Genomic DNA, 13402 nt, shown 5'->3' with positions numbered 1-13402 from the left:
TTACAACATTGTTTGACCACAGGATACTATTTACACGGCAAATTAACCATATCAACCTTCTACACATTTTTGTGGCCAATGAGACGGATCATTTCTTTCTTTCTATTTTTATAGCTACATAAATCTTAAATCGTTCCCCTCCTCCTCCAAGTTTACATGATTGGCAATTCAATACAACTTTACCATATCATTTGTGTGTAAAGCCTTACATTGAATTGCCAAGCAAAGATTAGGCAAATTGGCTGCAGTGCTGCCAGATCTAAAATAGCCCTCACACACACACAGACACACACAGGGCTGAGAGGCTTTAACTCGGACAAGCAGCCATACACATACTTTTAAAGTGACTGCAATGTGAGAAATAAGGTAAGATCAATTAATTTCTAAGGCAAAATAAATGTATTTTTGACTCTAGGTCATGTATGCAGATTTCCAGCAGTACCTGAAGGCCTGCTTATGTTAAAAATAATGGTTGCTAGTTTCTGTTGAGGCTTGTTGTGTAGGTCAAGGTAGTGGATGCGGTGAGCGTTTCAATGTATGCAATCCTGTTCTTTGGATGCGTATATACAGATGTATGTTTTTAGATTTTTGCCCCATAAGCAGTTTTTAGGTGATATTTTTAAGATAAGACTTTATTAATCCCTCATAGGGGAAATTCAGGCATTGCAGCAGGTCAGACTGTGTACAATCAATGAATATACATATAGACAAACTATAAGAACTACAGTACATATGACTAAAGTACAAATGGAATCTAACATGACTCCTGATCGGCACTAAACATACAAAAAAGAGAGTACCTGTCCTTGTTCTTATACTTAATGTACATTTAATCGTGAGCACGGACCTATGCTGTTATAAAGTCTAATGGCAGTGGGCACAAACTTGACTCCCTGTGCTTGGTGGGTTTCCTCCAAATATAATGACTTCTCACCATGTTGTAAAAACATCAACACAATACAAAATATTAGCTTGATTGAAGACTCTAGTCCTAATATTCCTCATTTAAGAGAGTAAATGGCAGATTTTTCTGTGCACCTTAAATTGTCTGGTGGCTATTCCAGACAATTTTATATTGCTGATTAAAATTTGAGTACCCAGATATTGTAATTTGATTGACTCTTCTTGAGGCTGGCTGAGTAGGAATTACAAACATTGATAGTTGATTGATAGTCTTTTTTTTTTTTTTGCTTTAGAATGAAAACAAAACCATCTGCTGTCAGTTTTTTGCCACTAACAATTTACTTTTAAAACTAAAAGTACATTATTAGAGGAAGTTCCGATGTTTCCAATAGTTTTATACTTAGGTAGTAAAAGCATAATTTCTACAATAACATTGTATAACATTACAGAAAAAATGTGATTAAAAAAATATTTTTAAAAACACTGTCCTTTTCATCTGCATTGTCAATCAGAAAAGTAGCTCCGGAAGCAAATTAAAGCAGTAATAGTTTTGTTGTGATTTACTTGTTCATTTATAAGTTTCATCCCTTTGGAAAAATATGAGTAATACAGTGATCCCTCATTTTTCGTGGTTAATGGGGATCAGAACCCGCTACGATAATTGGAAAAACCGTGAGTTAGCGCCCCGCCTCCCACTTTTTTTTGTGTGTGTATGTGTGTGTGTGTTTGATTAATTTATTTATTCAGATTTAGCATCAAAAGATACATATGACACTTTTTTTTTCACTTTTTTTTCCCCAAAGTATAATTTAAAAAACTTTTACGTATATGTACTGTATATATTTTAATAAATGGTTCTTAAGCACTTCAAATGTAATAATTATAAGTTTTAAACATGTTACTGTCCCAGCGAATTGTTTTTACACAAGAATAAAGTAGAAAAATGCTCGTCTTTATTAAACGCCTTATTGATTGAGTCCACTCAAATCCGCTCAAGCTGAAAACTTACACACAATGAGTTGCCACAGCAACTGTTTCACAAGCTAAACGATGATTGACGCATGCGGGTCTTTGACGTTTCAGTTTCCAAGTATCTCTGTCAATCATTGTTCACCTTAATAAGAATAGAATTAAAATAGAAATACAATAGAATAGGCCTTTATTGTCATTATACGGTTGTACAATGAAATTGTGGAGCATCTCCCTTTACAGTGCAGGACAAGTAAAAAATCTCGAAAGTGGCTTGCAAGAATAAAAGTATAAAATCTAAATAAATATAAAATATGTATGAGGTAGTCCTATGTTCAGGTAGTGCAAATAATTGAAGTGAAGTAGCAGAAGTTGACAGTAAAGGCATTGAATATTGCACAAGTAAAAATCTCGAAATTAGCTTGCAAGAATAAAAGTATCAAATCTAAATAAATATAATACGTATGAGGTAGTCCTATGTTCAGGCAGGGCAAATAATTAAAGTGAAGTAGCAGCAGTTGACGGTGGAGGCATTGAATATTGCAGATTAATATTGCACGTAAATAAGTATTGCACATAAAATATGTGTGAACAGAAGTTAAGTTTTTAAATTAAGGAGGAGGGAGAGTGAGACTACGTGATCAGATCGGGCTGCTTATTTGTATTCATTTATTTATTTATTTTTTTTTCATCGGAAAAAAAAAAAAAAATCTGCGATGGACTCAGGGCCCCAAGTTTGAAGCGCGAAGTAGCGACGGATCACTGTATTACTTTTGTAAGTTTATGATACTAGTTTGACAATACTTCTTTTCCATGTAAAGATAAAGCTTTTATTAAAAAATAACAGACAAAATAAAACCTTTAAGTGAAAGATTTAAGTGAACCCAATGCAAGTGATCCATATGTAGCTAAAGAAAACTCCCGAAGCACAGAGAGAAAATGCAAACTCCACAAGAAAGCAAAGCTGAGATCAAATACTGAACTGTGTGGCTGTGCAGTTTGCATCATGCTGTATGATATTATTCAGTGACGTGACAGATTTTCCTTTTTAATGTTTCTAGGATGAATATATAATATTTGCATGCATTATACAGAACATTTCAACAAAAGTTGACATCTTTGTGTCTTCTAGCCACTTAGCATGAGCAACACACCCAACCAGGAGAAGCCTACCCAGGCACATTCCCCAGCCAGTGGGCCTAAAATACCCCCCCGACCGGTACAGCTGGTGGCCGACCCTTCAGTGCCTAAACGTCTGTGCTTCTACAAGAGTGGTGATTATACGTTTGGTGGGCACCGTTTGGTTATCAGCCCGCGCACCTTCAAGACATTTGACGCACTCCTAGATGCCCTTTCCAAAAAAGTGCCATTGCCATTTGGCGTACGGACCATCACCACACCCCGAGGGATCCACATGGTGAAGGGATTGGATGATTTACAGGATGGGGGGTCCTACCTGTGCTCTGACCAGAGGCGGGTGAAGCCGCTCAACTTGGAGGAGGTCAACCGGCGGCAGGTTCCCTGGAAAACTGCCAGAGCCTTAAGCGCCGGTCGTCGGCGGCGTCAGGGACTCCAATTGGGGTCCTTCGTTAAGGGGGATGACACCGGCGACAGGCCGGCAAAGGTTCAGGAGCGTGTTGCAGTCAGGACACCGAGGAGACTAGTGGTCATCAAGAACAAGGATCCCACTGTGAGACGCACGATTGTGTTGCAGAAAAGGACAGCGCCCACATATGACGCTTTACTAGACTACCTCTCGCAGATTCTGCAATTTCCGGTGCTCAAACTCTACTCTATCGATGGCCGAAGAGTAAGTACTTGAGTAATTTATAGTCAAAGAGGGAAAAGATATCCATCCAAAAGTAAACAAAATCAAACGAACTATGACCACCCGGCTAAGTAAAAGTATTATCAGTGAGGAGACGTGATAAGCGAACCCGAAGATCACGTAACCATTAATTACCAGCTGCAAGACAAAACAATTCATAAACATCCCTAAAATATACGTAACAAATTTCATTATGATCAGTCCACAAAAAAGTTTGTGTCCTCAACAACAAAAAGAAGAAGAGGAACAAAGCCAGCAACATTTTGATGGCTAAATTCACAACTTTTTTCATAAAGGGATCCACGAACTTAAATATTTGTAGGCTCTAATAAGCCACAATTGTTTTCTTTTACCAAAATATGTTCTTAGAAACACATGATCTATATTTTTTAGTACATGTTTTGACCTACGGAGGGCACCATGAATTACGTGCGCAATGCACACTGGCGCGGTTGAATAGCTGTGCTAGCTAACAAGCGATGCTACTATGACGACTGGCATGATTTTATCACATTCTGCTGCTGGTCAGATTATTGTGTTACAGAGATGTGGGATGACTCTCAATGTCGTACCTGCATCCAATTCCAACTCATCAGCAGTGTCTGTAAACCGATCATAGGCGGCTTGCCGAGATAATGACTTTCTGCCATTTAACAGTTTGTATGTCCCTTTGTTGTTAGTTGCATAACTGCCTTGTTTTTCCGCTCGGGTTCAAATTGGAAGGGCAGAACCGACGACATGTTTATGTAGCTAACGAGTGACACTGTGGAAGTACGGCAGCGCTGCCCAGTGACGGCACCGCCCAAAGTGCATTGTGTCGTCAACAACACCGGCGCCCTACTAGTTAAACTAATTTTTAAAAATTTTATTAAAAAAAAAAAAAAGACAACATTCATCTTTTAAGAACTACAAGTCTTTCTGTCCGTGGTTCCCTTTAAAGTACTGTATTCTAGTGATGTCAAACACTGCTTTCAACAATTACCAGGAAATTCAGTATCGTAACACTAAATCAAAGCAAGCTGCCATTTTTGGTTTATACATTGACAAACAAAAACCGTTTTGGCCCGAATATAAGACAGTGTTTTTTGCATTGAAATAAGACTGAAAAAGAGGGGGTCGTCTCATATTCGCGGTCTAGGCATTATACCCATTCACGACGCTAGATGGTGCCAGATATCATTGAAGCGATGTTCTGTCATGACAGATCTCAGCTACTCTCAAGTTTAACCAGTTTGCATTATTTTATTGCAATGCTTTGATGGTGCAATGCTTTGATGGTTAATACAGTTATTGCAATTTTGTTGTTTTATCACAATAGATTGGTTTATTTTAGGGCTGTCAAACGATTAAAATTTTTAATCGAGTTAATTACAGCTTAAAAATTAATTAATCGTAATTAATCGCAATTCAAGCCATCTATAAAATATGCCATATTTTTTTGGAATGGAAAGATAAGACACAAAATGGATATATACATTCAACATACGGTACATAAGTACTGTATTTGTTGTTGTAACAATAAATCAACAAGATGGCATTAACATTATTAACATTCTTTTAAAGCAATCCATGGATAGAAAGACTTGCAGTTCTTAAAAGATAAATTTTAGTACAAGTTATAGAAATTTTATATTAAAACCCCTCTTAATGTTTTCGTTTTAATAAAATTTGTAAAATTTTCAAAAAAAAAAAAAAACAACTAGTAGCCTGCCATTGTTGATGTCAATAATTACACAATGCTCATGGGTGCTGCAGCCCATAAAATCAGTCGCACCCATGCGCCAGCAGAGGGCGATAAAACTCCAAAAAACACAAGTAACAAGTGGACTTTGCACTGTTCTGTCATTTTAATCTGTTTGAGCGGGGCATGTGCGTTAATTGCGTCAAATATTTTAACTAGGGCTTTCAAATGATTAAAATTTTTAGTCGAGTTAATTACAGCTTAAAAATTATTTAATCGTAATTAATCGCAATTAATCGCAATTCAAACCATCTATAAAATATGCCATATTTTTCTTTAAATTATTGTTGGAATGGAAAGATAAGACACAAGATGGATATATACATTCAAAATACAGTACATAAGGACTATTTGTTTATTATAACAATAAATCAACAAGATGGCATTAACATTATTAACATTCTGTTAAAGCGATCCATGGATAGAAAGACTTGTAGTTCTTAAAAGAAAAATGTTAGTACAAGTTATAGAAATTTTATATTAAAACCCCTCTTAATGTTTTCGTTTTAATAAAATTTGTAAAATTTTCAATCAAAAAATAAACTAGTAGCCTGCCATTGTTGATTTCAATAATTACTTACACAATGCTCATGAGTGCTGAAGCCTATAAAATCAGCAGTTCACTGTACTGTCATTTAAATCTGTCTGAGCGGGGGAGTGCGTTAATTGCGTCAAATATTTTAACGTGATTAATTTAAAAAAATTAACGCCCATTAACGCGATAATTTTGACAGCCCTAATTTTAACGTGATTAATTTAAAAAAATAATTACCGCCTGTTAACGCGATAATTTTGACAACCCTATTTTATTTACATTTCAAAAACCAGAAGCCGTTCATTTACGAATGTGACTGCACTATAGTTTACATATTTAAATGTTCAGATATTAAGATTTGAATGAGACAAAATAACATGCTTTTTCCCTCAAATATATTGTTATAATCATTTGTTTCGGATGTATTGTAATTATTTTCTGTATAAAAATTAATTTGGTGTTCAAAAAATCTTTTTTCAAACTTGAGTCTTGAAAAAGAGGGGGTCGTCTTATAATCAGGGCCATCTTATATTTGGGCCAATACGGTAATTGATCGTTGAGTTGCCATAACAGGCAGTCAGTGTTGTAAAATATGTTTCCTTTTTTTGCAGATTGGGGGTCTCGCTGCCCTGATCTTGTGCTCTGGATTCTTAGTGGCAGCGGGCAATGAGCCGTTCAGGCTCAACAACCACAATTTCCACAGGACAAGCCAAACAGTCCAAGCAATGTTTATGGAAACAGGGCAACCCTCCATGCTGCAGCTTCAACAACGTAAGTATTGGCATGTTGGTTGTTAAAAAAATCTAAGGTTCAATGGAAGCAAAGGTTAAAAAATCCATTGGCTTAGAATTGGTCTACAATTGATTGTTTCAAGGCTTATAGTAATCCCAACAAATCTTCAGTTTACTTTACTCAAATTAGTTTGGCGATGGTTGTTATTTCAATTACGCACACTTTAAAGAAGTGGCGGAACAAAAGTGAACAGGGCCCATGTGCGATGAACATAAACGGGACTCCCGGAGTTGACAGTCCAACTGAGGCAACAGCAATCACTAGGCTTAAATAGAATAGAACTTCATATAATTGACCTCAACACCTGAGTAATAACTATTTTTATTTTGTTCTTTCCAAAAGACAACCACAAATCCAATTCCAGCAGAAAAGGCTCCAGGAATTTTTCTCTGTCATCTGAGCAGTACATCATCAACCAGATAAACAAGTCTCGGAGGGGAAGTGCAAACAATCCTGAAAGATCTCTCGAATTCAACCCGACTTGCTTGGAAACACATGGATCTATGACAGCAGCTCACCAACGTAATGCGTATATCTTACCTCAGGACGACGACATCGAGAAATCCTTCCGGGTGAACCAAGACGGCAGCATGACCGTCGAGATGAAAGTGCGTCTCACCATTAAAGAAGAGGAGATGCTCCACTGGACCACTACGGTTAGCCGTTCTAGCCTTAGAATGAGGTCAATTTGTGCCTCAGGTACCGAGTCAGGTAAGATCTCACCTGACTCGAACACTTACGTTGCCAAAGGACCCTCAGACATATGCAATGATGAAGCAAAAGATCAAAACCAGCCTCGCACAATTGGAGGGATGGTCAGCTTTAACAACATGAGGGAAGCAAAAAACAAAATCAGACGCGTGCCTACTCCAGGTCTTCGTCGTGTGAAGAAGGAGGAGTCTGTTGAGAGTATAAAGATGCTGACAGAGTCTGAGGTCCAAGAGAGCACTGTGGGCCATTATTCATATTTGGAGAGGATGACTGAAGGAGAGACAATGGAGGGATACTGCAGGGTCAGACACAGCAACAGTAGCCAACGAGTCTCAAAACCTCGGAAGACGGTTCCAGAAGGCAACAATACCTCGCTTATAAAGTCATCAGGAGTAGCTGAAGTCCTCAAAATAGAAAATGATGGGATTGAGATCCGAGAGACTGTTATGCGTATCTATGAGAGTCATGGCTGTTACAACAATTACTTAGCTAATAAAGGTGTAGATGGCACACCTTTGAATAGTTCTCCAGTGCCACAAAGCCACCAGTCCACAGCCTCAGAACTTAGTTTATCCAGCGATGACATTGACTTTAGCTTGCAGCAGCCGACTGCTGACTCAATCCAAAGACAGAAAGAGGAGATGTTGTCATTGTCATCAGAGCCAGTTCCCCAAACACACCAGGTCATAAACAGTCCATCTTTAGAGTCTAAGAATGTAGTTACATTGGAAAAAAACTCTTCAACTCATCTTGAGAAAAAAACAGGGACTAAAAAAACACCACATTCAAGGCTAATTGATAAAAAACATAACCGCTCAACAGTAGAAAAACTTAATAACACTGATTATAATGGAAAAAAGAGTCTCAGTTCAAATGAAAGTGGTCCAAACCCAAAGCTAGTTGAAAAAATGCATAAAAACATGTCAAGTAGACACGGAAAGGAATCACAAACATTAGTCAGAAACATGAATAAAATAGTTGCTAACTACAATGGCCACAATGTAAATACCCCATTTGTAAGGCCTTCCATGAAGAAAAATGTCTCAGATCTTTTAAAACTAAAGAAATCGTCAAAAAGTAAGATAGGCAGCAAGTCCATATCGATAACTGACAACAAACTGTCATCCTCAGAGTTGGCTAAACACAGTGTTTCAAAGCTTTCACTCCACCGATCCCCCGCTGAAATTCATCAGTATGTTGAGAACTGGTTGGAGGAAGTAATTCCAGACCCGGTGGTTTATATGGTCACCTCAGATGCACCAGAACCATCAGCTAAGGTTTTATTTCAAATCGGTTGTGATTCTGAAACTGAGGATAAGACTGAAACAAAGACTGATCCAGAAGATTATTGTCAGACTCCCTCCGGAGCTCTGAAGGCCTCGACCTCTTGCCTCTCAGTTCCTATCATGCTTCAAGAAAATAAAGATATAGATGATTCAACACCGACGGTTGAACCTGCCCATCAGCAGAACTGCGTATTATCAAACTTCGCTGATGTGTCAACGAATAAAACATCATCATCTACAGTCGACATTTTAAGCCTCAAAGAAAAGATGAAACCAGTCGTGCGGGAAATTTGTTCCTCGATTCAGTCAATGCGACTGACGTCCGACCAATCAAGCAGTCCTGTTGATTTCCCATCTCAGGTAGCTCTAGTGTTTGGCTCCTCATGTAAAGTCTTCCTCTCATTCTTGTCAGTGATGGTTTTAAGAGATGGTCTCATGGACAAATGCACTGGAGCGGACAACACTTCAGAGGCAATGAACTTCATGAAGTTCCTCCAGAATATTTCCGCCATTGAGGACTTGGACGAGCAACGGGCAAGTCTGACTGATTTGCACAGTGGAGCATCACACAAGTTCATGAAGAGCTGGACAGATTTCCAAATTTTGAGGGATAATTTAGAAACACAATCACCCATGCCTAATTTTCAGGACAAACAAGATTTAGTTTGGTTCCATGGATTAATAGCTGACGAGTTAATGAACGAGCTGGATATGCCTGGCCAATTCAGAATAGAGATTTCCTCAGCATTTCTACTGTTTCTCAGAGAAGACCGCACTGATGTTGAACTTGAAATAAACTCCCCAGAATCGGAAAATATGGAACAAGTTATTCAGGACACTGATATAAAACAAAGCTTTGACAATGTTTCCATTAATGAAAACCCAAATGATAAGGGTAATGGCTCATCATGGGAAGAAGACTCTGCTAAGGAAATGGACTGTGACAAAGAAGTATCACAAATAGACAAAGAGGAGCTCCAAGTTCATGTGAAAAATGTAAAGGGTGAAGATAGTCACACGGAGGAATCTGAAGAAATGATGGATGAAGAGTATAGAAAAAGAAACACTGAAGAGAAAGCAGTAAGACAAGAACATGAGAAAGTAGAGGACCGTTGCAAGGTAATGGAGGAGAACAAGGAAAATCAGCAAACAGACAAGGTAGTCGAAGAGCCAGGTGTCATAGCAATCAATAAAGAACACAAAGAAGCAAGACAAGATAGTGTAGTGAAAGGTTTTGACACAGATGTAGTAGAGGAAATTGAAGACAATGATGTAGAGACCATCGCTGATGAGAGAACTGAGGATGTTGACAATGAGACGAAATCTGTGAAGGACCCTGTTGAGAGGGATGGGAAAGATTTGGAGAATGACGATTCAAATTGTGAAAAGGATGAGAAACATTTCATTGAGGAAGAAACAAAGGCCTTGGATAAAGACAACAAGAAGGAGAGTAATGTAAACCTTACTGAACCTACTATAGACGAGGGACAAGTAGGTGTAAAAGAATGGCCAGAGAAGCTGGAAGAGAACGAGGACGATTATCAAGAACATAGTGCGGGGGAAGAATCAGTAAACAAAGTGCCTGGTGGGACACCAACTAAACAGAAAAGTGGAGCACATTTGCAATATTCTCAAGAACTGAACCCAGAGTTTTTAAGCGAGGACAACAACAAAAAAGGTCATTCTTGTGGTAAGGTAACTGAACATATTACAGATGACGAACATGTAGATATAAGCGAACAGACAGAGGAGCTGGAGAAAGATGAGGATAACACTAAAAACACTAGTTCAGTGGAAGAATCTGTCGACCATGTAGAAAAGCCAAGTGAAGCAGAGGATAAAGATAACTCGAGATGTTCCCTAGAACAAAATTCAAAGGTAGAAAGTCTAGAAAATGCCACCGATAAGGACGAAGTAGACAAAAATGAGGATGATTGTGAGGATGAAGTAAGAGAAACGGAGGACATTGATGAAAACATGGAAGAAGAAATAGAGGTATTGAGTGAGGAGAACACTGGTAAGGTGCATGGTGATGGAAATGTACATGAACTTACTGCAGATATAGAACAAAAAGATCCAACAGAACAAACAGAGAAAATCGATGAAGATCATGTGGACACCTGTCCCATGGAAGACTTTGTAGAGGAGAAGCCAAATCAAACGTCAACTAAAGCAGAGATTGAAGGTGATTGCATCGAGGACTTGAATGAGAGACATTCACAAGAAACAAATTCAGAAGTGGAAGTTCTAGCAACTGACCCTGTTACAAGCCCACAAAATGAATCTAGTGAGGAACACCAGCCAAACACAAAACACAGTACTGAAACCCTACCGGAAAATTTGTCTGATGAGCGCTTCGAGGAGGACATAGCTCATGAAAATGAGGCAATAATACAACATCCGGTGCAAAGAAACAGTATAAGCCACCCTGCGGAAATATCACAAGAGCTTCTAGACTTTGTGAATTCTGCACTGCAGTCTTCCTCGCTTATATTTACATATGATGATCGAGGAAACATTAGGATAGAGTCAGACCGTGCTCAAATTACAAAAATGAAGAAAACCCTTGACAACGACAGCTTGAGCGATTGCCCGTATGGTTCGAAATGCCTCCAGAGCCCGATCACCTCAGATTTATCAGATTACAGACCAGATAGTTTGGAGAGCGGTGGCTATCAAAGTCAACAATCTGCAGACATTTCTTCAGAGAGTAGTGAAGAGAAAACCTCTGGAGACTTAGCTAAAGAAACTAATCCGGAGTGTAATACCTCTCGAATATCCAAAAGTCAATCTGAAAGTGAAAATATCTCTTCTGGTGATTCACCTACAAAATCTTTGAGGGAGGTTCTGACTAACTGCAGAAAAGTAGACCATCACCCACCTCCTACGGAGGAAAGCAACCCAGAAACTAGTGATGGTGTATTGATTGACCAAGGCCGATGGTTGCTCAAAGAAAACCACCTGATAAGAAATTCACCTCCAATCTCGGAGGGCATGTACAAGGATTTGGACACGACAAGCACGGGGAACTCCAGTGATGAGTCCTTAACTCACCTGATAAGCCAGCACACTCCTCTTGCTGCCATATCCTCATCTGAACTGGAAGATCTGGCTAAGCCTCAACCCCCGAGATGCAGCTACTTCACGATGCCTCATGGAAGCGATTCCGATCCATTCCCGGATGACGCTAGCGACAGAAGCTGGAGCAAAGACCCTCATCATACGAAAGGGAAAGGTGTCAGGGTGTCACCAGCGATCGACACTTCTAATATGCGGGGTAACAAAAACGGGAGTTTTTCTTCTTTTGCCTCAGTGGAATTTAAAATTGCAGACAGAAAAGTGCACCCCGAGGTAGGAGAATCCTCAGGTGGTGCAGAATCAAGAGAGAACTCAGATAGCAGGTGGTCACGAGAGTCGACGGATACAATGAATGTGAGGTGCGGAGAGTTCTGTCAAATTTTATGACTGGTCATCTTTAAACGAGGTACAAAAATTCAGATCTGTAAGATCTAAACTGATTTTGAAAATCTATGAATTTTCAAGCATAAAAAGTAAACAAAAACAGAGACCACAAAGGAAAGACGATAATCACTCAGGATAATCTTTTACAACCATCCAACATTTGAGTCTTTTCTAACTTCGGTGGGAAAGTGCTCAAATTTGTAGCACGATTTTATAACAACTAAGAACTAGCTCATACAGTAAATAAATGAAAATACCTCATACTTTACTTTCTTGCAATTGTTTTTCTGCCAAACAAGGAGGTTTATGGTCTGCTAATTTTGTACTTTTGTACAGCCTTTTTTCACCAATGCACAACATAGTGAACAGTTGTTTCTAACACAGTATTTGTAACAAATTTAATACAGAGCTCTACAAATTCAAACATTTTTTCCTGTCTGTACACCCTGATATTTTTTTCATTTGAACAGACTGTATTTTTGTTCCATATTGGAATGAAATAAAAGGATTTAACCACTATTGTTTGTGCCTTCAGCATCTCTGATCAAATATGACTTTCACAAAGTTTAACTGTACAATCTACATCTATATTTAACCCAGATGAAGAAGTAAAAACAATCATCTACCCATTTGTTTTCTTTTTCTCTAGAACTGTGAGCGGATGCACTTTCACGGTGCTGCCAAAATACAAATATGAAGAAAAAAACACCAACATAATTCAGAAAAAAACACAGACATCAGTAAAACACTCAGATCTGGGTGAAAGAAGTGTAATTCACTAAAAGGAAAAGTACAGTCATAGATTTCATAATGTATTGACGGTACACGGGGCGCGGGGCCGATTCATTGGGGGCCTACCTGCGTCAAAGCCTACCTGCGTCAAAGCTGACCGAGTGGAAACACAGACAAAGAGCTTTTTCCACTGAAAATTCTTGTGAATAAATGCTTGAATCCCCGAATTCTTTATACTGTAGATATGGATGTAAAACAGTCTCGATTCTTGGTCAAAAGCAAAACAATCCGTGCAGTTACTATTTATTTTACGTAAATATTGCGAACTATGATGCTAGTCAGTAAGCAAATTGGCGGCCGACATATGCAAACAAAGACCTTTTTCCGTTGAAAATCCTTGTGAATAAATTCTTAAATCCCTGAATTCTTTATAGCTATATACG

General features: G+C 38.6%; 1 protein-coding gene across 1 annotated transcript; it reads left to right on the top strand.

The window, feature by feature from the left end:
- Nucleotides 1-229: 229 nt before the first annotated feature.
- On the top strand, nt 230-13273 carry LOC130929465 (oxygen-regulated protein 1). The gene is made up of 4 exons (XM_057856607.1): nt 230-366; nt 3005-3682; nt 6588-6747; nt 7111-13273. The coding sequence occupies exons 2-4, from the start codon at nt 3014-3016 to the stop codon at nt 12228-12230; spliced, it is 5949 nt and encodes a 1982-aa protein (XP_057712590.1). The 5' UTR covers nt 230-366; nt 3005-3013; the 3' UTR covers nt 12231-13273.
- Nucleotides 13274-13402: the final 129 nt, after the last annotated feature.

This window comes from Corythoichthys intestinalis, chromosome 14 (genome assembly GCF_030265065.1).
Source record: "Corythoichthys intestinalis isolate RoL2023-P3 chromosome 14, ASM3026506v1, whole genome shotgun sequence".
Classification (NCBI taxonomy): Eukaryota; Metazoa; Chordata; class Actinopteri; order Syngnathiformes; family Syngnathidae; genus Corythoichthys; species Corythoichthys intestinalis.
The sequence above is the reverse complement of the archived record's forward strand: the minus strand, read 5'-3'. Positions and strand labels throughout refer to the sequence as shown.